The sequence below is a fragment of the Empidonax traillii genome, unplaced genomic scaffold, assembly GCF_003031625.1.
Source record: "Empidonax traillii isolate 1590-97213 ecotype Southwest subspecies unplaced genomic scaffold, ASM303162v1 scaffold403:size524366, whole genome shotgun sequence".
In the NCBI taxonomy this organism is placed as follows: Eukaryota; Metazoa; Chordata; class Aves; order Passeriformes; family Tyrannidae; genus Empidonax; species Empidonax traillii.
In genome coordinates this window covers 489,155-514,159 of record NW_020955596.1, presented here as the reverse complement: position 1 = coordinate 514,159, position 25,005 = coordinate 489,155, and the positions used below count along the sequence as shown (strand labels likewise).

At 40.0% G+C, this 25,005-nt stretch overlaps 1 protein-coding gene across 3 annotated transcripts; it reads left to right on the top strand.

Annotated features, from left to right (window-relative positions):
• RIPK1 (receptor interacting serine/threonine kinase 1) lies at positions 1-25,005 on the top strand. Of its 3 annotated transcripts, none has more exons than XM_027893705.1 (12): positions 1-27; positions 5,385-5,596; positions 7,273-7,426; positions 8,327-8,464; positions 10,848-11,076; positions 11,902-12,051; positions 13,012-13,088; positions 15,757-15,847; positions 18,029-18,730; positions 20,405-20,476; positions 22,269-22,433; positions 23,084-24,999. In XM_027893705.1, the coding sequence occupies exons 2-12, from the start codon at positions 5,445-5,447 to the stop codon at positions 23,368-23,370; spliced, it is 2,217 nt and encodes a 738-aa protein (XP_027749506.1). In that variant the 5' UTR covers positions 1-27; positions 5,385-5,444; the 3' UTR covers positions 23,371-24,999. The 3 variants fall into 3 exon arrangements, with proteins under 3 accessions (XP_027749506.1, XP_027749507.1, XP_027749508.1); XM_027893706.1 differs by lacking the exon at positions 1-27 and having other exon boundaries at positions 5,277-5,596; positions 18,029-18,350; positions 18,411-18,730; XM_027893707.1 differs by lacking the exons at positions 1-27; positions 5,385-5,596; positions 7,273-7,426 and adding an exon at positions 8,934-9,141 and having other exon boundaries at positions 8,351-8,464; positions 23,084-25,005.

Below are 25,005 nucleotides of genomic sequence, written 5' to 3'. Positions count from 1 at the left end.
AGGACGGAGAGGAGCGGCGCACCCGAGGTGAGGCACGGCGGCCGGGAGCGGGACCCCCCGGAACCGAAAGCACGGAGGCGACACCGGTGGCGGTGCCAGGGGGGCTGCCGGGGTGTCGCGCCCCGAGGAGGGGTGGCCCGGCGGGGCTGCGGCGCTACATCCCGCCCCACCGACGAGGGTCGCCTCGGGAGGGGAAGGGGGAACGGGAAGCGGCGGGGCAGGATGGAGGGAGCGGTGCGTGCGAGGAGAGGCAGCCGCGGCGGCAGGAAGCCGCCGGGAGGAGGAGAAGAAGGGCGACAAGGCAAGTCGGCCAACGAGGAACTAGGCCGGAGGAGCCCCGCGTTAGGGCTTCCCGGCACCGCGGCGAGCGGGTCATTCGGCGCTCCCAGCCCGGGGCCGGGCTCGGCCCTGCTGCAGGCGCCTGTCCCTGACAGCCACGGCCTGCCCAGCTGCCCTGCCCAGACAACCTGCTCTAACTCCTGTGCGGGAACGGCCACTGCACACACCCCACCCTTCTCCCCTCCCATGCTCCCTCTGCTCTGCTCCTAAGAAAACTCATGTTTTGTTACACCTTTGCTTTCCTTGTCTTGGCTCCTTCTCCCCTTCCCACGGAATCCTTTATGTAATGTGCTCATGTTTATGTAATATGCTCTTGACACAGGTACTTACTTTGCTATTTCCAAAAGGAAAATAAAAAAAAGAAAAAAAAGTCATTCCTCAGTGAAAAGATGTGTAAGCTGAAAAACCTGAGTGGAAGGGAAAGGTTTAGATGGAATGGGTTATGAAAGTTGCAGCAATAGAGTTGAGATGCCCTGACAACTTTTGAAACATCTTTCACACATGCGGTGTTTTTGTCCTCAGCTGTAGCAACCCTTCCATTTATCTCCTGGTACCCATATTGGAGATACCTGTTTTGGCTCCTGTTTTTTATTCCCTTCTTTTCCTGATAACTAAGTGGCCATGAGTTTTGACGCTTGAAAACACATTAATTTCCTCCAATTATACTTTGTAACACCTCTCAGGAATTAGACCACAAAGGCTGCAATCAGCGTGTCACCATTTCTCATATTACCATGCTAATGTGCTCAGCAATCCTCCTTAACCACACATGCCACAGTCAGATCTGCATCAGATCAGTAACAAATCAATAGAACCAAGCAAACCAACCAAATCTAATGACCAGCTCATGACTTGGGAACTTCTGTGCCATTTAGGGGCTAGAGGAGAGGACATAACCATGATGTTAGAAAGAAAAATGCCACAAACACACTTATTACACTCCTATCCCTCTCTAAAGAACACCAGTCATACTGGTGGGCAAAATATCCTCTCTTCTAGCAACCAGTGTTCAGAATTTTCACAACACAGATTGGCATGTGGTAAGTGTCACTAGTGGTGTCCCCCAGGGATGAGTGTTAGGTCCAGTTCTGTTTAATATCTTTATTGATGATTTATTGTTTATTGATTTATTATTATATCTTTATTGATGGGGGGATAGAGTCCACCATTAGTAAATTTGATGACACCAAGCTGAGGGGGAGTGTCAATCAGCTGGAAGGGAGGTGGGCTCTGCAGAGGGACTTGGACAGACTGGAGAGTTGGGCTGATTCCAGTGGGATGAAGTTCAACAAGGCCAAGTGCGGGTCCTGCACTTTGGCCACAACAACCCCCTGCAGCGCTACAGGCTGGGCACAGAGTGGCTGGAGAGCAGCCAGAGGGAAAGGGACCTGGGAGTTTGGATTGACAGGAAGCTGAACATGAGCCAGCAGTGTGCCCAGGTGGCCAAGAAGGCCAATGGCATCCTGGTCTGGATCAGGAACAGTGTGGCCAGCAGGAGCAGGGAAGTGATCCTTCCCCTGTACTCAGCACTGGTGAGGCCACACCTGGAGTGCTGTGTCCAGCTCTGGGCCCCTCAGTTCAGGAAGGATATTGAGGTGCTGGAGCAGGTCCAGAGAAGAGCAACAAGGCTGGTGAAGGGATTTGAGCACAAGACCTAGGAGGAGAGGCTGAGAGAGCTGGGGCTGTTTAACCTGGAGAAAAGAAGGCTCAGGGGTGACCTCATCACCCTCTCCAACTCCCTGAAAGGAGACTGTAGCCAGGGGGGGGGTTGGTCTCCTTTCCCAGGCAACTATCAGTAAGACAAGAGGGCATGGTCTCAAGCTCTGCCAGGGGAGGTTTAGGTTAGATATTAGGAAGAAATTCTTTACAGAGAGGGTAATCAGGCATTGGAATGGGCTGCCCAGGGAGGTGGTGGATTCTCCATTCCCGGAGGTATTTAAGAAGAGACTGGATGTGGCACTTAGTGCCATAGTCTAGTAACTGCAGTGGTAGTGGATCAAGGGTTGGACTTGATGATCTCAGAGGTCCTTTTCAACCCACCTGATTCTATGATTCTATGAAATATGAACCCATTGTAATACAGCTATTCAGAATAGTATATTTAAAAAATTGCTTTATAATCAATCAAGTATAGAGATGAGGGCTACCTCACAGAACACAAATTAACCCCTGGAAGTATGTGTAGCTTCTGTAAGGGTAGGCTAAATCAAATTGCAAAATTTCTGTTCTCTTAACCCCAGATACTTAACGTATGCATTGGTGTATCCTAAGTGCTGAGGATACACATGAATTACCCTGTATGTCAGTAAAAAGCAGTAAGGTTGGAATGAACTTGGGTCTTTGAGCTTCCTGCCTTGATTTTTCTGCATTTCAAGGTAGCATAAACCAGTATCTCATGTTAAATAGTATACTGGAATAAGTATTCTTTGCTTTAAAGCCTGGCTAGAGATTGCTTTCCTATGATACTCAATCTACAGAAAAGCTTTGGTTTTGAAATAAGTCATTAGGTCAGAGAGTTTCTATTCAGAGTACCTCATTACTTAATAGCAACAACAAAAACAGTAGTAGCACCCTAGCATACCCAAGGAGGAGGGTTCCCTCCCATGTTGTTGAATGTTATCCATCTCATTTCAGCAGATAACTTCTGAAATCATAAGCTATTACTTCATTCGAATTTCCAAGACTTCTGGTTACAGTTACATGCTGCGTGGTAGGAACAGGTATTCACAATGGAAATAGGAACAAGGTTCTTTTTTGTTGCAGTTTGGGGCAGAGATGGTTTTTTGTCAGGTTATAATGGTGTTGAATGGCAGCCTGAAGCTATCAGCGGTATTAGTGCACGTCTAGAGATTCACCATTCAAAAATACACGTCTACTTTGCATTTACAAGAAAAGCACATACAATTCTTACAGGAATCACTACTACCTAGATGCATAAAATTACTGTTAGCATGGAAAAATTAACGTAGATACGTGACATCAAATCATTTCTTGAAAGGAGACTCCAGATAAAGAAGCAAAATGGTAGTTTATGCCACATTAAAGTCTCATGACTGAATTCAGGCCTTTGTACCTGTTACATCCACCCCATCTGCACAAAAGTCAGGAGCACTACCTCAAGAAATCTAGAGAACCATCACCAGAAACTTCCAGTGAGACAAAAGCTCACCTATGAGAGAAGCAGTGAATGTTCTTGGCACTGCTATGAGTCGTTTGCTATTCTGCTATTTGATTAATGTAAAGGAATTTAACAAATAATAAAACAACTCAACAAACACAACAACAATCTCCTCTAACAATTATTAGGCAGAGCAGAGCTTACCTTCTTCCTGTAAGAATGCAGTCATATCCTCAGTCCTGTGCTCATAATGCGGGCTAGCACTCCAGCCAAACAAAATCTGCATCCTTTTGAAGTCAGGAAAGCCAAAGCAGAAAACACTGAAAACAGCACACAGCTCCAGGTGTAGAGAAGTTGTTTCTTATCTATACTACAACAGCCCACAGAGTCTATATATTTACTTGGAAGAGGAAGCTCTTGCTCTCTCTCTTCTACAGGCACAACCTTTTATTTTTAATTAAATTTACTCTTCCCTGTTTTGGCTTGTCAATATCAAACTGATCAGACAATTTCCTACTCTGCACTTAAACGTGTCCCTTCCCACAGATACCTACTTTCCACACTCACTTTCACTAACTCCTTAGTTCCCAGGCTCCAGAAAGAGGCTGCGGTAATTGGGCAGCCGTAATTAGGCTGCAGCTGATGTTCACAACAACATTAAGCAATCTTTTCAATTAGAGATTTGATGATACAGGTGCACAGTAATTAACAGGAGTTAGCAGTCATTAGTTGGTTTGAAAAATTTGGGAATCCCTTTGCTACACTATTTAGAGCTCTTTAAGTTACCCAAACAAGCCAATCTACTGATAGTGGCACTTTCTAATGTGCCTTTCTCACAGCTCTGTATATCTGTGTCATAATTACCCAAGAGGAATGGAAACTGAACAGCCCTGCCAGTCTCTTGGACTTTGTTTTTTCTCAGCAGACTCTTTCTTTACCTGATGTAAGGTTAAAAATGTAAAGTTAACAATGTAGTGAGGAAGAAAAGCAGAGCTTGTGGCTTGCACCATTGCTACCAGTGCAGCTTGCTGGCATGGGGTGAAGGTGTGGGCTGCCTAGCCTTGTTTCTGAGTTTTACCTCCTGAGGGACATGTTAGGCAAGAGAGCATCACAGCTTTACTAGAAGCTTGAAATTAATCTGGCATCCACTGGGGTTTACTCATCTACCCATTTCATAGATTCCCAAACACTCTTTTTGTCTTGATGCGCTTAAGAGTTACTACAGGCCTTCAGAATTTCTTTGTTCCTCTTCTTCCTGAGGACTGGAGGAGAAATTGCCATGCACCCCACCAAATTCCTTCCTAGCACTTGTCTCCTTAAATTCAGACAGCTGTGAAAATAAGTTTCCCACAGAAGCTGGGTTTCTTCATTTCACCCTCCAGAGAAAACTTTTGCTTGGTCATTTGGTTTACGCTTTGAGCAAACTCTTTAGAGCTGTGTTTTCAAAGATGTCTAAAACACACCTTAGAATTATATAAGTGTCTGGGCACCTGACAGGCCCATGTCAAGGCAATTTAGAATTTGAAATAAATACCTATCAAAATTATTGGGCACTACCTGCCTTTGGGACTGCGGCCCTTGATTTTTTGAGGTTTTGGGTTTCGAACATATGAAATGTAGGGACAGTACCCATCTACTGCATTTTATATGGATAAAAACTATTTATTAACAGCACTTTGAGATCCTCAGGTGAAGAAATGGTTTTACATCAACTTAATATAACTGTAGTGGATTGACAGGATAAATCACTGTGATCTTTAGGTATAATTCTGCAAGAACCATGGCATCTTTGATTTCCAACTGAGGCCCTTTGTTTATAAGGGTCACAAGAGTTTATGCTTCTGTCCCACTCCTTACACATAGACTTATTTAGTGGAACAGCTAAATGCCTGATCATGACACCTCTTTTTCCTCCTTTATACTACAGGTCTGGAAGCACTACGGTACTTGATTTAGTTTTCATTGCTAAGCCACAAAGACTGCAAACATGTCTCTGGAAGACATCCACATGAACACCCAGGATTTGCTTGAACAAAAACAATTAGACGCTGGAGGATTTGGAACAATTTCTTTATGCTTGCACAAGAAACATGGATATGTAGTATTAAAAAAAGTGTATACAGGACCACAACGCACTGAGTAAGTTTCACATCTCAGTTCTGATTTTCTATCTTTCAGTTAGTGTAAGTCCTCTAAACTCAGTGGAGGTAAATCTAAATAGAGTGTGATAATTTCGGGTCTTTGGCTTCTGGAGATCCTGTATATGGGGCAAGTAAGATAATGCTAGCAGCTGTCCTGCAAATTTTCCTTTTTTCCCCTCACGAGATAACTTTTTAAATTTTAGCTTATTGTTCAAGTGAAGTTCCTGGTTTTCATTTCAAGGGGAACACTATTGTGAATTGTTAAGAATCAAGAGGACTCCTGAACACTTAAGGAAATGCAGGAACTCAGTGGCCACATGATATTTTCGGACTTGCAGATATGTTTACAACACAGTTTTCCAACTGTAGATGTCCACTAGAAATTAAATGCACATAAACTACCAGCAGGATTCCAACCCCACATGTATAATACCAAGAATGTAACCTTCTCCCTTGAGAAAAAAGCAGAGCGAGCCAAGCCCACTGATTTAATTCAGGGATTGAATTAGCTGTTGATTTCAGTGGATTCAGGTCATGTTGCAGCTCTGCTACTTCACAGCTATAACAATCCTGAAGCTCTCCCATGAGCCATCCCCTAGAGAGAGACAAAAGTCCACATTCTTTCTACTTTGGGTTATAATAAATAAACTGAGTTTTTATTTTGCCAGTGGAAAGCAAATTAAGAGATTGTAGACTGCAATGACAGTTTGGGATGAACACAGTTAAAACAGACAAGCCTGTCAAGTCTATTTTTGGGTTTGTGTTTTTACTTTCTCACTACACAGGCTCGTAATTTTGTCATTCCTTAAAATACTGAATCAAAATTCTTTAGCAAATTTTTTAACTGAGTCTAATGCAAACGAAACAATCAGTTCTCCTATTGTGGAAGAATACAGAGGGAAAAAGCAGTTTCCTTTAAGTCACAGGGTAGGAAAGCATTAACAAGCAATATAGTCTTGAGATTTTCTTACATCCTTTTGATTGATTACTAGAACAGGAGCAATAGTAAAAATACCACCCTTTCTTCTATATTATGTAATGGATACTATCCTTTTTTAGTACCCTTGGTGAGCTCCCAGCTATGTACCTGTGGTTATTGATGGGTTGTACTGAGACCCGGGTAAAGAGTGGGCTCTGAACTCATTAGCAAATAATGATTATTAAATAGTAATTATTAAACAGTAATTATTAGTAAATGTTATCATCCAGTGTGTGGGTGGAAAATCCATTTTGAACATGGACATGAATACCAGCCCTTCAAAAACGAGACCTCTGATTTTCCTGTACAAGAGGTATAGGAGAAGGTCTTGACCCTCCTTGTCCCAGGGCTCTTTCAGCTCTACCCTGATCCCACCCCTGTTCAAAGATCTGGACATACACAACCAGCAGTACATGCATAAAAAGAATGCTTATGCACTTTCTGAAAAGCAGGCCTTAATATCAGGCTGAGCAGACAGTCTCTATGTAAGGCATTAGAGCAGAGTCTTAGAGAATACAATCTGGCCTGAACAAAGCTGTATCAATTAAAAATCAGCTGAAGGTGTGGTTAATCTTACAGGGGCTCTAGGGATGTTGACATTTTTGGCCGTTATTTTCATTATGAGTCAATGTAATTTTCATCCCTGTGTTCTTTCTAGCCTGGCACCCAAGTTCAATGTAATTTATGTTTTACAGATACAATGTTTCCCTCCTTGAAGAAGGCAGGATTATGCGCAGACTGCAGCATGACCGTGTGGTAAAACTACTGGGTATCATTTTGGAAGATGGAAACTACTCACTTGTGATGGAGTATGTGGACCGGGGGAACATGATGAAAGTGCTACAGCAAGTGAGCAGTCAATTACTTCATCTCTTAGGGTTGATAAGGTGCTTGAAATGGACAGGATGTTTCTGCCATCTCCAGAGAATGGAGTTACTTTCTCGTTCTTAATTCTTGTTAAAAAGCCAGTGGCATCCTGTGCCAGTGGCATTTCCTGTGCATCACAGAGGAGCAGATCAGTTACAGGTTAGGAAGTTATAGAAGGGTTTGTAGAGATATGTGGAGAATTTTCTAAAGAACAATGCTTCTGTAAATATGGAGTGACTCTAGAGTTACTTTAATGCCAACTTTAGATCCAAGAAGGGCCTTAGAGTCATAGAACATCCTGAGTTGGAAGGGACCCACAAGGATCATCAAGTCCAACTCCTGGCCTTGTACAGGATAACCCCAAAAATCACAACTATCCTCTGGGTGAAAAACCTTCTGATATCCAGTCTAAACCTCACCTGATCCAGCTTCATGCCATTCTCCCAGAAAGGTCATCACAGAGAAGAGAAGAGTGCCTGCCCCTCCACTTCGCCTCATGAGGAAGTTGTAGGCTGTGATGAAGTCTTCCCTCAGTTTCCTCCAGGCTGAACAAACCAAGTGCCATCGGTCACTCCTCCTATGGCTTCCCCTCTAGACCCTTCATCATCTTCTTAGCTGTCCTTTGAATGCTCTCCAGTAGCTTTATATCCTTCTTATATTGTGGTGCCCAAAACTGCACAGTGGACTCGAGGTGAGGCCACACCATTGCAAAGTAGAGTGGACGATCACCTCCCTCGACCAGCTGGTAATGCAGTTTTTTGCCATAGCTTGAGCAGAGGTACTCTTGAGACTGAGAAAGAAACTTTTTCTAAAGGTTGAGCTTTAATTTGATGGTTGTGGTTGCATTTTTTAATAAGTGGCATTTCTTGTTCTTTCTTTTAGCTCTCACTACCTTTGTCAGTGAAAGGGCGTTTTGTGCTGGAGATCACAGAAGGAATGCTTTATCTGCATGAGCAAGGCTTTGTACATAAAGACTTAAAGCCAGAAAACATACTTGTGGACAGAGACTTCCACATTAAGGTATTTGTTAAAATGTAAATGGAGAAAGCTGGTGATATGGGTTGAAGAATTCAGTTCAGCTGCAATGCTTAGTGTTCCTAAATTCGTAGGATGAACTCTTTTGTAGTTTAGTGAGCTATCATGATGAGAGTGTCACTAAAAGAGTGTTAGCCATGATTCACTAAGTATGGTAGCCTCTACAGCCTCTGAGTCTGAGATTTGCAGAGTATTCCCCCAACTGTGAAAAAAAAATTACTAAAGGCATTAAAAAATAATATTGTTGAGAATTAATGAGCTACAAATAACAAAACAACTAGAAGGGTAAAACAAACATTAACACAGAGATTGAAACAAAATGAAATGTTTTATGGATCATGTCTTTTGTCCTAGATTGCTGTAATCTCTCCTCCTGCCTTTACCTCCTCTTTATTTCTTTCCTTCTTTTGCCTATTATCTTTTCTTCTTTTTGTATCCCTCTTTTTCTCTTTAGTTATCCTTTTAAAATGACATCCAGCAGCTACAAAAAGAAAAAAACATCAGGACAGTACTTCAAAGAATGGCTTAGAAGCCTGTTCCAAAGCCCTTCTATTAATTTTAGAGGGGGTTTGGATCAAGATGTATAGATATAGAGGCTACTGCGGAATAAACCTGAGTGGAATATGCAGCAGTCCTCATCAAATATCCTTTTTCTGGTTAAGGTGAGTTGTTGAAATAACCACCCCATTATAGTTTGATATATAAATTTCTGTGAACAGAGCACTGTCATTTTCTATTTCTCACACATAAATGAGTTGTTTGCCAAGGTTAATATAGTAACAATATATGTTGACCAGTATGAGCAGTTTGCAGATAAGAATTTTTTATTTTTTTAAATTTTTTCCAAAAATAAAAACCCCATCATGATCTGCTTTAAACATAAATTGGATGGGGTTTGGGGTTTCAGATTGCTTGTATGGACCAGACCAAACTAGGCTATCATCACACTTCATGACAAACTGAGGTGGAACCTAAGATTAAATTCAGAATCAGATCAGACTTCCTTAAGCAGTTTGATCAAAAGTATCATTTAAGGCAGCTGTTGTTAAGCTGTCTGTTTAAATGTGTTTAACACTGTCAATATTTAGAAAAGGAAATAGTTGTTCTAAGAAACTGCAAATATAGAAAGATTTATATCTTCCTCTATCACATTAAACCTCCTCTCAGACATGAATTTGGACTCCTACTTCCTCAGCAGCATGTCAGTTACATTTTCCTCTGAATACATGACCTCAAAATGCAGCCCAAAGCTTCCGAAACACAAGAATAATAAGCTAGTTAGAGACAACAAGAGAGAAAGGAAAAGTGAGTTAGAAGTGAGGCAAGATATCACCTCAGTTTTCACTTGAAGTAATTGGGTTACACAGCTCTGTTTGACAGCTGCCTGTGGCCAAGGGAGACAGTCTAATTTTCTTTCATTTTTCCTCTCCTGTTGACCTTCTGTTCCCTTGTGTTAGCACTGGCGCTAATCTGATCACCCTGTCCTGATTTAGGAAGCCATACCAGCAGATTACTATTTACCTTGTTGGCAGTGCTACCCTTCTGTTGGGGAGAACTTTGTTCAGCAGGCTGGTTGCGTGCCTTGCACTATTTCTTCCCAGACAAGTGTCAGTGCTGGAACAAGAGGAGCAGAGGGAGCACATAATAGGAGACTAGGGAAAGGAAGGAAGGATTTCTTTCTTTATCAGCAGCCATTATTCTAGTTGCAAAACTGTACCCTAAAGTTTTGGTAATGTCACCTTGTCAAACACACGGTACCCCGGTATCCCTGCTTTAACTTATTCCATGCTATCCTTTTCCATGTCTCTTTGTCATACACATCACATCGGTTTAGAACCCCTTCTTCCCCTTTTGTGTAGGAAGATCTAAGGAAGCTGAGTTAATTGGAATCTAAATGGAAAGGGCAGTGAGGGAGGAGGGATATCTGCCCATCTCATAGATTGCTTCTTGATTCGAATCTTAGCTGCTTCTTGTATGCATTTTTGTTCTCCCACAAGCAGCGCAGACAGAGCTCAAACATGATTGTCAATACAAGCAAAACCAAATTTCTTCTATCCTTACATTGTGCAAGTGTTCCAAGTGGGGCTAAATTAACAATAAAGGTTCAGTCTAATGGTTCCCAGTTGGCAGTGATACTTTATTTAGGAAAAAACCCCAATCCAAACCTACAAAACAACCAAAGAAAAACAAAACAAAACAAAAAAAGCAAATAGTTTGTTTTCCTTTTTTTAGTTGCATCTTTTCTAGTGTTTCATTTTTAGGTAAGTTATTATCTTATTATTAATAATTGTAAAATTGAGCACTGCATGAAATACTTGTTTATCTCCTCTTCATTACAGCACTAGCTCTGACATGTCTCATTTTTCAGATTGCAGATCTCGGTGTTGCCTCCTTTAAGAACTGGAGTAAGCTAACCCAAGAAGAAACTGTCCGACAGAAGCAAATCAAGAGCACTTGCCAGAACAATGCTGGGACTCTTTTCTATATGGCCCCAGAGCACTTACTCAGTGTTAATGCAAAACCAGTGGAAAAATCAGATGTTTACAGCTTTGGCATAGTGATCTGGGCAATTTTTGCTAACAAGGAACCATATGAAAGTAAGTTACTTCCAAAAGGATGCCACCAGAAAATGAAGTTACAAATGTTAAGCACTTTAAGTTATAAAATTGAGATTAGTAGATTAAATCACCCATGGCCTAAAATAGGGCCTGTTTGGCACCTTATGGCCAGCAAGAGGCATTAATTCCTGACTCCTGAGCATGAACAAGAACATCTGAATGAAATGCAGGTGTCAGCTGAAACTTGGTGGTGTGGGCACAAACTGGACTCAGTGGCAGAAGTTAGACAAACCTCATCTGGGCCAGAATGGAAACTTTGATGTCCACTATTTCATGAGGTGGACTAGTTATGTGTGGTTTCTCTTTCAACAAGAATGATCACACACCGTTACCACTTCTCAGCTACGTGGTGCCAACTTCTCAACATGCACTAATGTGCTTATGTAGAAAATAGGAGCCAACTGTGGAATTCCAGAGTAACTCGTTTATAATTTTGAATGGATTTTTTGCTAACTAAATGGCTAAATGTTACGTATGTGGCTCTCTTTGTGTTCACACCCAGTGCAGAGCATAAGCAAGATGTAGGTTCCAGGAAGCTAGCTCTGTCACCCTTGCTCACACTGGGCATGTCTTACTTATAAAAGTGAATCCACTAATCTTAAAATAAATCTCTAATCCATACAAGTTAGGGCAGTGGATTCAAATTCACTAGTATGAAATAGCTGGAGATGTAACTTGAACATCTTTGAAATCATATTTTACATATCCACAAATACACAGAGAGCCCCTTCATTGTTTCTTTTACCTATGGAAAGGTAGCAAAACCTGTGATCAGGATTTGTGATAGGAAATGTTATTTTTCAGATGGTATAAATGAAACCCAGATTTGCTTTGGCGTCATCAATGGAAACAGACCAGACTTAAAGGAGATCACTGATAAATGTCCAGTGGAAATTGTTGACTTAATGAAACAGTGCTGGGAGCAAGAGTCAGAGAAACGGCCAACCTTTGCAGGTAAGGCACTGCTTTAGGATTCTTTTTGTTTTGGTTGTTAGGATTCTTATTGATTGTGTCCATCAATAGTTTGCGATGGAGCAAAACAAACTTGAGTGTTTTCCTCTTCAAATATAATTTTTTTCTTTGAAAACCGAAATATCAGTTCACATGCCTTGTAAAGCATGCTTCCTGTACCCTGACCAAAAATGGTCAAGGACAAGCATTTACAGATTTGAGAAATACTAGTGAGTGGATGGAGCTATGACACTTTATACCTGATGATAATTTCAGATCCCAAAACACTTGCAGTCAGTAGAAGTCTTAGCTGTATGGTCTGGGAAGGAGAACTTACAGGAGCATTCAGGAAATAAGTCAAAATCCTATGTCTCCTCATTGCTTCTTTCTATCTCAATATATAGTGTAAAAAAAAAACACAACTGACACAAAAAAACCTCCAAAACAACAAAAAAAACACAACCCACAAAGAAAACCCCAATATATAACAGGAAACTGAGGTTTGCATTTAGACAGGGGCACCAACAGCTTCATATATGGCAGGTGTGTACTTAAATACTCAGAGGAAATTTGTGTACCAAGGAGGAACCCACCTACTATCTCCATATTTAACATATATAATCTACTGCTAATAGATTAAGTTTATGCTTGTATTGGGTCTTAGCTTCTAATTTTCCCATATGCAAGTCAAGGAAAGGTGCTCTCAGCTACAGGTCACATACAGAGAGATTTCACCCTAAAAAAAGTACAACAACAACAAAAAATATCCCCGGAAGTCATCCTGTTCTTGTTACTGTTTTAAGGCTAAATATACCATGTGAACAAATTCCAAATATATGTATAACTTTGCTGTTTCTGACATGATAGAAGACTGTATTCAGTCTTTATCCATCAAGATTGTTAACAGTATGTCACTTATTTTCCATTGAAAACCACTTTCACTTAGTTATTTTCTTTTTGCAGAAATTAGTGAAAGATACAAGCCATTTTACAACCAAAATCTAGGAAAACATATTGAAGAAGATCTGAAGAATATAAAAGTGAGTAACTTTCTAAGCACTTTGTGGTGTCAGTTCCCAACATCCCCTCTTCCCAACCCCAATTATGGCCAGATTCTGCCACTTGGAGACTGATCATGCTTGACTGACCTGCTTGATTTGTAAATCATTTGTAAATGATTTGTAAATCATGAAGGGAGAGCAGTGCATGTCATTTATCTCAACTGTCGGAAGATCAGCACTCTCGCCCAAAATACTCCTGTATCTGGGTTCAGATGTTACTGTCTGTATGAGCAGATGAAAGCAGGTTGGATGGCGAGTCTCAGAGCACAGCAGTTAACGGGTCCTACCTCACTTGCAGGCCAGTAGCAGGTGCAGTAGTGCAGGGGTCTGGGACCTTCCCTGGTGTAGTCCTTTTATCAGTGAGGTGATAGGAAGCAATGGAGCCGCACATAAGGTGTGGAGGTGACACCAAACTCAAAGGACCAGTCAATACAGTCACAAGGACAAGGCTAGAGGAATGTGGTGACAGAAACCATGTGAGATTCAGAAAGGTGAAATACAACAGGCTGCACCTGGAATTAAATAACCCGTGGCTTCAGTGCCAACCAATGACTACCCAGCCAGGGAGCAGCACTGCTGAGAAGATGCTCAGGTGAGCAGGGACCTGGGCATGAGCCAAGGCCTGGCTAGCACCAGCAGGGTCACAGGCAGCAGATGAAGCAGATCAGCTCAGCACTTGTTAGTCCTGCCATAGGAGATGGGGATGTTTCAGCCCAGACATGCAATGGCTTTGGGGGACATAAAGAAATAGCAGCTTCCCCCTAGGAATGAGGAGTTTATTGCAAAGATAAAGCCGAGCTCTTCACAGCAGTGCAGAGTGTGAGGACTAGAGACAGCAGACATAAATGGAAACAAGAGAGATTCAAACTGGATGTAAGAGGGGAAAATAAACCCACTTTTCCCTCTGAGGCCAGCAGAGCAATGGAACAAGTTGCCTAAGGAGGTTGTCCTGTCACCATCATTGGAGGTTTTCAAAACACAATTGCATAAAGCTCTGAGCTACCAACTCTGAGCCCATAAATGACCCTGTTTTGAGCAGGAGGTGGGCCCAAGGTCCCCCAAGGTCAATTTCCACCTGAATGACACACTAATTCTATGATGATACTTTGCAAAAGCTCCTCATATATCCCTTAAGTCCCACTGATAAAATAAAATGTTATTCCTAGCAATTCAAAAGTAGCAAAATCTGATTTAAAGTAACTTTTAAAATTCTTGGTAATTTTTGTCCTGTATTCAGGCAGTGTTTAATGAGTCTCAACCTGCTTGAGACCAGGAAGCTATACCACAGGTAAAATTTAAATTCAGGTTGTTTTCCTGAGTGTCCAAGTTGGTTTCTCTTACTTTTCTGACTGTAAGTTTATAAATTATGGAAAAAATAATAATTTCCTGACTGAGAATAAGAACTTCTTGAACAGTAAGGCCGATTATGGAGCCTTTTTATTATAGATTTTACAAATTTACTCACTTCACTACTACTGACAGCTATTGGTGACAATTCCTGGCATTCATTCCTTTGCAGTGAAGTGAGGCTCAGAACAGTACATACACAGTATTTTTAACTAAGAAAAAAAACAAACTTCCTTGTGAAACCACTCTTTTAGAATTTTTTGAAAGTGCTTCCTTCTGTCACCAAGTTTTCAGTTGTGGTAATGAAAGTTTCTCATTTCATGTGATGTTTACAAAGCACCAGTGACTGTTCAAAAAAGCAATAAAGTTTTGCAAAATGAAACTGATGAAACAGATTTCCTGGACTATTTGACCAGACTTACAGTGTGAAGTATATATGTCTAATTTATGACAGCAGCCTCAAATCAGGATCATGGCCAGTTGTACTAGCTTCCTTAGCTCTCTGCAGATGTACCTCTCAAGTCATAGGGAGAGAATGACTATTTAGAAAATGGGCTGTGAGTTTATTACTCCCTCAGGAAGGAAAGCATCCGTTACAATCAGGGCCCAGAATGTGAACAGAGCATGCAAGGCAAGTCAATATGGTGAATTGCTAGTACAGCTTCAGTAGCAACATGAGTTAGAGGGTTTGGGCATAACTCCCCTTCCCTCCTCCCCAGCAATCATGCAAGCAGAGTCCACAGCCTCCTAACTAAAAGGATCACAGAACAGTTGAGGTTGAAAGGGATCAGAGGGGAATCAGAGGTCATCTGGTCCAAACAATTGTTCAAGCAATTCAACTGCTCGAGTATAATCCAAGGACCTACAGTTATAATGTGCTTTACAATGTCACCTTTTGCTTTTGGAAGGTTGTTGATTTTTTTGGGAAGAGATAGAGAGGAGTTGTTGACTTTTAATTTGTTAAAGTACTTCTTGGGTTTAATTAATATAAAAAAAAAAATAAACACAAACCCTACTTTTGGAAATTATTTTACAAGTAAGAAGCACTTGGTGAATTTGCAAAATAATTTTTCCAGGTTAAAAAAAATTATTTCCAGTTAAGTCTGAATAATGGGAACATCACAACAATAGAACAGGAATAGATTTTGCCTTCTTTATAGTGAAGTGAGGATGAGTGTTTACGGAAAGGAAATTGTACTGCTTCTTCCTGAAAATTTCCTCTAAACTTGTTCTACAGGTTCTACTCCCTTTAGTTAAGCTTTTGCCTATGACTTGATCAGTTGTTCTTTCTCACATGCAGGAAATGTGCCCTGAGTCAAATGAACTGCTGAACAGAATGGAATCCCTCCAAATAGATGCTGTACCAGAAGATACCAGTAGTGGTGAAGTAGGTAAGTCACTAGCGCATAATTATTCTGTGTATTTTGCCAAAGATAAAGTTGTGTACAAAACAAATAACCTTACCATTAAGGGGTTGTGAAGAAACTCAATTATTCAGCACTTCAGAAAGAATTTTAATCACCGAAAAGATTAAATTTCTCCCCAGAAGTCTACTTACTGTAAATTTTCCATCATCCACAGTTCAAACCCATTTCATTTTACAATCTTCTGCTTTCGTCTTACACACTGAAAATTTTGTTCAACATTAGACTTTTCAATGGTCACTGTGATAATTACTTTTCATACTTCATCTTTCTTCCCATCCTTTTATTTATGCTTGCTTGCTCTGCTGGGTTTAATTTACTCTTTTTTTTTACTCCTTTCTTATGAATATTCTGAATATAACCAGGATGCATAATTGTAACATATTCCTTTGTTTATTAACTTGCTTTCAAAGGAATCCGATGAGCACTAATGGATTATTTTTCTCTCCTTCCTCTCCTATTTTCTATCAAGTCTTGGATGAGTTGCATGTTTTGTGATTTTATAGATGTGTCTCACAAATACATAATGATAGAGTTTTGTAGCAGTGTATCTGGAATTCTTTTACCAAAATTTCCTAATGTCAAAGGACATAGGATCTTATTTGCAACACTGATTTACAAGAAATAACATAAAATTCAGTAGAAGTAAAATTCTGCTACGTTAGCTCATGCCACTTGAAAGACATTATTAAATGGGTAATGTTAAACTGTAACGTGCAACTAATAAATCTTTCACAGACCTGGGTTTGCCATAACTGCTCCTCAGTAGAACTGATGGACTTGGGGCAGCCCCACTGCTGTATTTCTACATGAGCACAGTTACACTTGCTTAGCAGAAACAATCACGTATCACTGCTGCAAATTGCAGATGCTCTTGTGATTTAAGTATGAAAAGCTTTATTGTGAATCTACACTGCAGAAAGATGCTATCTTGACAGCCTGTCAGTCAAAGTTGGGGTTTTTTTCTCTAATCAATGGGCATTACTCAGACAGTGGTAGTGAAAGGCATCCCACAGGATCTGTTCATACACCTCAAACTTTCCCTGGAGAACAGATGCCGTATCGTTTATGCTAATACTGAATTGCTAATAGCCATCTCTTTTGATGGGGTTATTTCTGTATTAGCTTATTCCTCCCACTCCCTCTCTAACAGTGGCAATAGAAGGAGCAGAGCAAGTCAGACTGAAGGTGTACTAATATACAATCATCAAAAGGAGCTAATTTTGGTCTCGCCTAATATAGCCTGAAATCATGTAATTTGGGGAGGACGCAGAATAAAACAAAAAAAATCACTGGCATTATCTGAGCTAAATAGAAGCACATACATACATTTTATTCCAATTTTCAGTGATTTGTAAGAGTCACTTGGTTTAGGCACTGTAAAATGTTTTCTAGAAAAATGTGAAGCTTTCAGAACTTGAAGAAAGCATCTGTTGTCTTACCTTTAAAAATATAAATACAAGTTATAACAAGCAGATTTTTACATCCAGATCATACTTCATCTGGTTCGAGACTGAAGTAAAGCTTCTTTTGATATTGAGAATTAGTTTGAAAGATGTAGATGACACAGACTATTTTATGTGGTAGGCATTACTTGTAAAAATGTATTCTTTGAGACCACAAAGAATAAACTAGACAAAAATCATTCATCGTGAAATACCCAGGCAGGATACTTTACATAATAATTTTTAAATAAAATTTTAGTGACAAATTATTTGTGCTGTATGAAGTTATACCTGTTATTACAGAGGTGTTATTTTCCATCCTGTTACACTTCGGTTTTACACTGATTAAGCTCCAGTTTATGCTAGTGGCAACATATCAGTAAATCAGACCCTGCAAATGCCTTCAGGAATGTTTGTTTCAGTGGCTGAAAACTTAATGTCAATATAAGCAGAGTGTGCAGTGAATTCTCACACGAGATTTTGACAATTACAGCCTAAACAAATCTGTACTTCTAGATAAAAACCTGTTATACTCACCAGTAAAGCTGTGTTTTATTTTATAGAATGCCTTATGCTGAGAGTAATGTTATATTTTCCCCTTTTATATATACCATAATAATAAAGGTAGGTTAATAGATTCTAGTATCATTGCAACAAGTTGAATTTGGATATTCTTCAAACATTTAATTTTCCTCCCTTTCAGATCAGCCTAATTCTCTACACAGCTCCCAAGGTCCTGAGACCAGTCAAGGTAATGAAGCCCTGTTTGCTGCCCCCCTTGAGAACCAGCCTGTTGAGAGCTGTGAGACCTCATTTATGGCTGCTGATGATCTAGAAAGAAAACTTCAGTGTGAATACAACTATCATGCATTCGGGAGCCGGATGGATAAAGCAGTTCCACCTGTACAATACACCCCTGAAATGACAGAGGAAGAAAGGAGACGGAGAGTTTCCTGTGATCCATTTGCAAAGCCATCTCCTGCTTCCCAGAAGAGTGATCTGCATCCAGGAGCTGAAAAACCAGGGTCAAACACTAACCCATATGTCTGGTCAAACCACGATCCAAATTTCCGGTCACAGGTGGGATCAAACACTAATCCATATGTCTGGTCAAACCATGATCCAAATTTCTGGTCTCACGCAGGATCAAACACTAACCCATATGTCCAGCCAAACCCTGATCCAAACTTCTGGTCACAGGCAGCTGCAACAACACCAAACCAGGGAACAGTTTTTTATGGGCCAAACCATAACAGTCTTCTAACAGGAAACCCAGAGGATCTCTATGGATTGTGTTTAGCCAGCAACTTTAGTATAAGTAAACCTCCTGTGCCGGAATCTGGCCAAAACCTGCAGTCACAATCCAACGTAAACTGGTATTTGAAGAATTCGGATACAGATACAGGTGAGATCCCTCTTTCCCCAACACCTGTGTTTCTGAAAACTCACGTTTCTTCTGTTCAATTAAGTGGTCAAGAGCATTTTGCAGCTTAAGGAACAACCCATAGCAAAGGTGAATTTATTTCATGAAATTCTCTATTTATCTGAAGTTACTTCAGCTCTCTGAAACACTCTAGCTTTGACTTCATTAAGCTGCTTTCACTGATTTCAGGCTGTTAGCTTCAAATGAACCATTTCTAAAGCACCGGTGTAATAGAAGAACATAATAGAGATGGCCAACACCTGACTGCTCTGCTACTAGCCAAGTAATAGCACACAGGCAGCTGCTACAGCAGCTCCCAAAACCAAGAGCTGCTACCAGTCATTTTAGGAAAGCAAAGGAGTTGACTCTCAGAAATGTGACATTCATACCATAAGTTCTGCTCATGCAGAAACAGCATTTGTAGCATTTCACAAATTAGATGGGTGTTTTGAGCTTAAATTGCAGCAAGCCAAGAGACTCCTGAGTTTAGGGAGCCAGCAAGGAGCTAAGGCTCATAACTGGTTTCTCCAGAGAGCTCTGTCTGGTGCTGAGGGGGAGCTTCTATTGGTATTTGCTAGTAAGCCATGGAATAGAAAGATATGGAGACAGAGAGGGAGGAGAACACTGAGCATTAGCAAAACATAAATAAGTGGTAATTGGAGACCTACAAGATAGAACTTTTAGGAACTAGAGATAGTATGAGATACATTAGCCTGCTCCTACTAAATATTGGATATTTTTAGCGTGGTATTATTTTCCAGGTCATCTCACAAGGAAATAAAGAATGCCTAGCTTTTTACGAGCAGAATGCCACAAAGGTGTTATTCTGTTACATTACTTACGGAGAGACTCTGATTAGTTATTTTTTTGAGTTTATTTGCTGAAATTAATCTGAGAACTGTCATGTCAGAAGGCAGGCATTAAAACTCTCAGCATCACTAATAAAGGAAAACCTTCTGTTTGAAAGGAGTAAGGAAAACAGTTATTGTAGGGAGGCTGTGTGAAACAGTGTAGCAGATACCAGACCAAGATGCAGAAGAGCTGCATTGCGGCTCTTCCACTGACTTGTTGGATGACTGTAACGCAGCCGCTCTCGCTGCCCTGAGTTGTAGAGCTCATCTGTGAGCATCCCTGGGCTGGAAGTTACATCTCTGCCAGATAGTACTGCCACCAACAGAAGATGCAGTGATGTCCCATGCCTTTGCTAGAGCTGGTCACAAGCTGTGTGCTGATATAAACCACGGCCAATCTCAGCACTAAGCAATAGGAGCACACTTGAGGGTTTGGAATTTTCCAATTGGAATACCTGATTGGAATTACCAATTGGAATACAAGGCAGCTCAGTCCATAACTGCAGTGTGCTGTGATCCACACTGCCAGTTATCCATACACCCACGTGGAAGCCTATTACCCTCACTGGGATCCAAGGATGGTTAAGGCTATTAGTCACTGAGCAAAAACCACAGAGATCATTGCCTAAAGTAGAGTGATTCAAGCAGATACAATCCTGCTAAATGAAAAAAACTTCTCATCGCTCTGTATTTGAGAGCACTGTGTACTCACACTGTTGCAAATATGGCAGCCATTGTTAAGTACATTTGCTTTTTTATTTATGTAATGCTTTTGGCATTTTTTTTGTTTACTCTCTTTGTTCAGGTAATAAGGATTCCACTTCTTTCACAAGGGGAACTTTTGCATATTATCCTAGCTCACCAGGAGTAAGCCCGGGTAAGTGCTGTAGCCTTCATCTGTCCTGGTAGCCAACTGGCTATGCATCCTGACCAGCAAAACAAAAAACTTAGGAACTTGAAATATATATGTTATTGCTAAATACCTCTAACCATAGCTGAAGTTATCAGTACCAGTATGTAAAACTAATTCCTGTCTCTAGCAGAACCTATGCACGCCATTAAACATGATGAATCAAGGATAACATCTTTTATGTAAGAACTTTTTTAAAAACACGAAGGCATTGCAAAATCTCATGCTCACCTAAACTAGTCGCTTTCTTAGATTAAACATCAAGCTGCTGTGACTCTGTCCAGCTGTTGAACCACACAAGCATTTGGGACACTTTGTCCTATCTTGCTCTGGATTTTTAATACAAATTACTAACTGCAGGCTTCATGCTGATCAGCCCTCAGTGGGGCACAGGTCTCTACAGTTCAATTGTCTTGAACCCCTAAAATTGTGTTATGTCCTTCAGGAGTTGCTAATATATGCTTCTTTCAAGTTGTGTTGCTTGGAGCACCCTGAACTCTTTAATTAACCCTTTCAAGGCTTGTCCAGTTTATAAATGGTCTACACTTACAAAGAAAACCTGAAACACCAGGTTTCTGTCTTCTTGACTATGGACCCCTTGGAGTCTTTAGACGATTACCCAAACACAACAAACAGCAAAATGCAGAGACTTGGGAAAGGAGATTTATAAGCACAGGAAGTTTTGCTGTTAATATTGACAAAGCATTTTGTACACATTTTCATATCTTATGCTAGATTTCTTTTGTTACCAGATAAGAACATAGAAAAAAATATGAGATTTCTTCATTTTTTTAGCTAAAAAAGGAAAAGTTTACAGGAATCATAATGTTATGAGATATGATAAAATGCATTCTTTTTTTGTAACTTCTAGAAACTAATCATGCATACATAAAAGTATTTCTGACTTGCATCCTCCAGTTAACAAAAATTAAGTGCACTTAGATTTTTATACATAACATAACCATAGATTTCCGCACTTCATGTTGCAGTTGAGTGTGCAACAAGAATGTTTGTGCATCTAACCATCATTTTGTGTGATTAAATATAGAGCTTGGAGTATCATTTTAAGTATCTGTACTTCAATTTTAGACCCAGGTTGTGGGATTCACCATTTAAACTAGAGTTAGAATGTTTAATGTTTGATTATCCAAAGAGAGTTCAGAAAACACTGTCAAGAAAATAGAAAACTGATGTCACCTAACATGAACAGTGACTTAGTTTCATGTTATGTGTGGAAATCAGACAAGAGTAAGCAAAAGACCAAATTACACGTTTAACTAATCACTTCTTATGAGCAGCAAGAAATGATTTACTGTAGTCTCATAGAACTTCAAAGTCATAACTGTAAACCTGAACTTACATCTATGAAAAGTAAAGCTGAGATGCAGAAGTGAAGCTTGGAGATTTAAAAGAAAAAAGCATTCAAGTAAAAGCTGACCCTCTGAAGCTGTTGGCCAACAGAAAGTGAGACTGCTGCTACGCATTTCCAAAGCGCAGGGAACATTATTTACAGTCTAGTAACTATCAGCATGTAAAGCTTGCTTATGGCACAGTCTTAGAACAGACTGGGCTTTCACTGAAGTACATTTGTGTCACACTGCATAGTGAAAATATACTCACAGTTGGCCTAAATGGCTATTTCTACATTAATGCAAGGAAAATATTTAATCACTTCCCTAATTAGTAGAACCTTCTTTCTCCTTATGTTACTTCTTGACATTTTGAACCACATGCAGTTGTTTCTAAATTTGTATTAAAGTCCCTTATACAGATGAGTCAATCAAGTACAACATTAGTAACAGCTCTGGAATTCAAATTGGATCCCACAACTACATGAAGATTGAAGAGCACAATCAGCACATCAGCACTTCTCCTGCTGCTACAGAAGCAAATTATAGACAATATAAAGCAACGGGTATATTTGGTAAGAGAAATATCTCCCTAGTTGTCATGTATTCTCCCCATGTAATTATCCAAGAATCATTTGATTTGGAATGTATGAAACACTCAAATTGGTAAAAGCTAGGATTGGAGGTCCTCATCTGACTTACAGTTTAAATTTTAGAATATCCTCAGATATGAAGATCATACAGTCTGGTGCCTGACATCACACAGGGAAATCTAAAAGTTAAACCCATCTAAGAGCTATGACCACTTCACTCAGGTAGAAGTTGGGAGATTTTGAAATTTAATTTTTTTTCATTGGTCATTACCAAATTAAACTATCCCTGTGTATTCTTAAGTAAACAAATCATTTGTCTCCTGGAATATAAAACACACCATATATCTGTTTAAGAACTCTGGGAAGGAGTTTTTAAGTCACAAACTATGATAGCTTCAGATCAAAGAGCAAGTCCAGCAACTGACCTGTGAATACACATATTCTGACCAGGCGTTTCTTTCCTGGCATCACTGGGTTATGCTGCCTCCATGAAATCCACTTCTGGTTATATCACTAAGATTCTGTCCCCAGATGTTACCAATAAATAGTTGGGGGAGGACAGGAGAGGTGGCGAAAAGAGCAGAAGAAATGTTAAACATTGCTTTTTTCTTACACTCTTCTTCTTCTTGCAGATAATACTACTGTCCTGACTCCCAAACATCTGAATCTTGTGAGAGAAAAGCTGGCTAAGCAGTGGAAGCACTGTGCTCGGAAACTGGGCTTCTGTGATCCCGAGATTGATGAAATTGATCATGATTACGAACGAGATGGACTAAAAGAAAAAGTTTACCAAATGCTGCTTAAGTGGGAAATGAGGGAAGGTTCCAAAGGTGCTACAGTTGGAAAACTGGCCAAGGCCCTCTTTGGCTGCCAAAGACTGGATCTCCTCACTAGTTTGATGCAAATCAAGGATGAATAATTTGACTGAGAACCGTGGGAAAGTGGAGGGTATTTTTTGCTGAAGACCTTCCAATAACAAATAATTCTAAACAGACTTTCTGGAATTCTCCTTCTTGCACAGACTTTTTGGAACATAGTTTTTCTGCCAAGCAGTTTTCAATGAATACCTTCAGTAAATCAAAAAGTTTATGTCACAATATTTGGCCTTCCAAAGGATAAAATAAATTAAGCATCTTCCTTCTGAATAGAACAATTGTCCAAAGATAACAACAACAACGCAATAGAAATATTGATTCAAGGAGAATGTGTTGCACAGAATTCCTGGATTCTGCATTCTGTCTTGAAACATTTTGGGACCCTTGTTCAGTTCGGAACAAAAGCATGTCATTTCAACACAGCAGTATGAGTATTAATATGCAAAAGACTGACTTAATGCTTGAAAAACTTGTACAGAAAATTAAATCAGCTCTTAAATTTTGCCAGAAGTGCCAATTGCTGGAAGTCAATAACATTATTTTTCAAATATTTTTATAATTTTTATTAAATACAGGTGTCTAGAATTATGCAGAACAGCAGCATAAATAAAAGCAAAAACTATTTCTGGCTTAAAAAGTCTATACTTGATATTTTACCAGTTAATATTGCATTAGATTTTTATATTCTTTGGTAGAAAAGATTTTGCACGTCAAGTTTCTTATCTGCTTTATGAAACTGTGAAAAAATAAATTCAATCTGTATGCAATCCAAGGTAAGAACTCTGGAATACAACAGCTTTGGGAAAGGAAAAGTGCCTTATTACCTACCTCTTGACAGAAGACCCATTCTCCTACTCACTGTGGGGGCTCATAGTGACTAGAATGTCACTATTTTCTGAATCTCTTGGACTGCACTTATATTAGTAGATTAAATGTGCCTGGGAACGTTTCTGGGTGCTGAGGTTAAGCTGGCATGCTGATGCTGCAGCCTGCTGCCAGGATAGCAAATTCTTTAAACCTCCAAAATATTGCGCAAAGGCTTTTTCATAGTGCTCAGGTTGTTTTGGGGAACACTGGAAAAGCTCTGTAGTGTAAGTGATGGTACCCCAGTGCCTGGAGATGTTCCTTGTCACTCTGACTTCCTGGTATTGACATAATCTCATTGTGCATGATCTATGAAAATTACTGAGCTTTAAGTTTTTATGCCCAAAGAATATCATCCCTTCTGAGAAGGGATGATACCCCCTATTTCCATCAAATCTACAGGTATTTCCAGCAGATGTTTCAGAGCAGGTAATTGTTTATGCTGTAGATTAAAGCACTAAGTTTCGTTAGTGTTCATAAATGTTCATTGTTATTGTCAAAGAAGGCTAATAATTTAATGAAAGTATAGTTAGAATGGATTTCCGCTCCTGAATACAGCAGCCACCATTTTGGTGGAATCAAAATGAAACTGTAATCAAAGCAAGCATCAACATATTTGTCATCTTTTACCTACAAGGCAATAGTGTAAATGGCTCCCCAAAACAGAGACTTTAGCAGAAATCTATACAAAGAGCATGTCATCCATTCAGGTACTGGAGCATTTCTATATTTATTGTTAATGCACATTAAACTCTCCTTTCCATGGGATAGCTTGGGATGTATGAGTATGTACTATAGTAATACTTATATTTTTA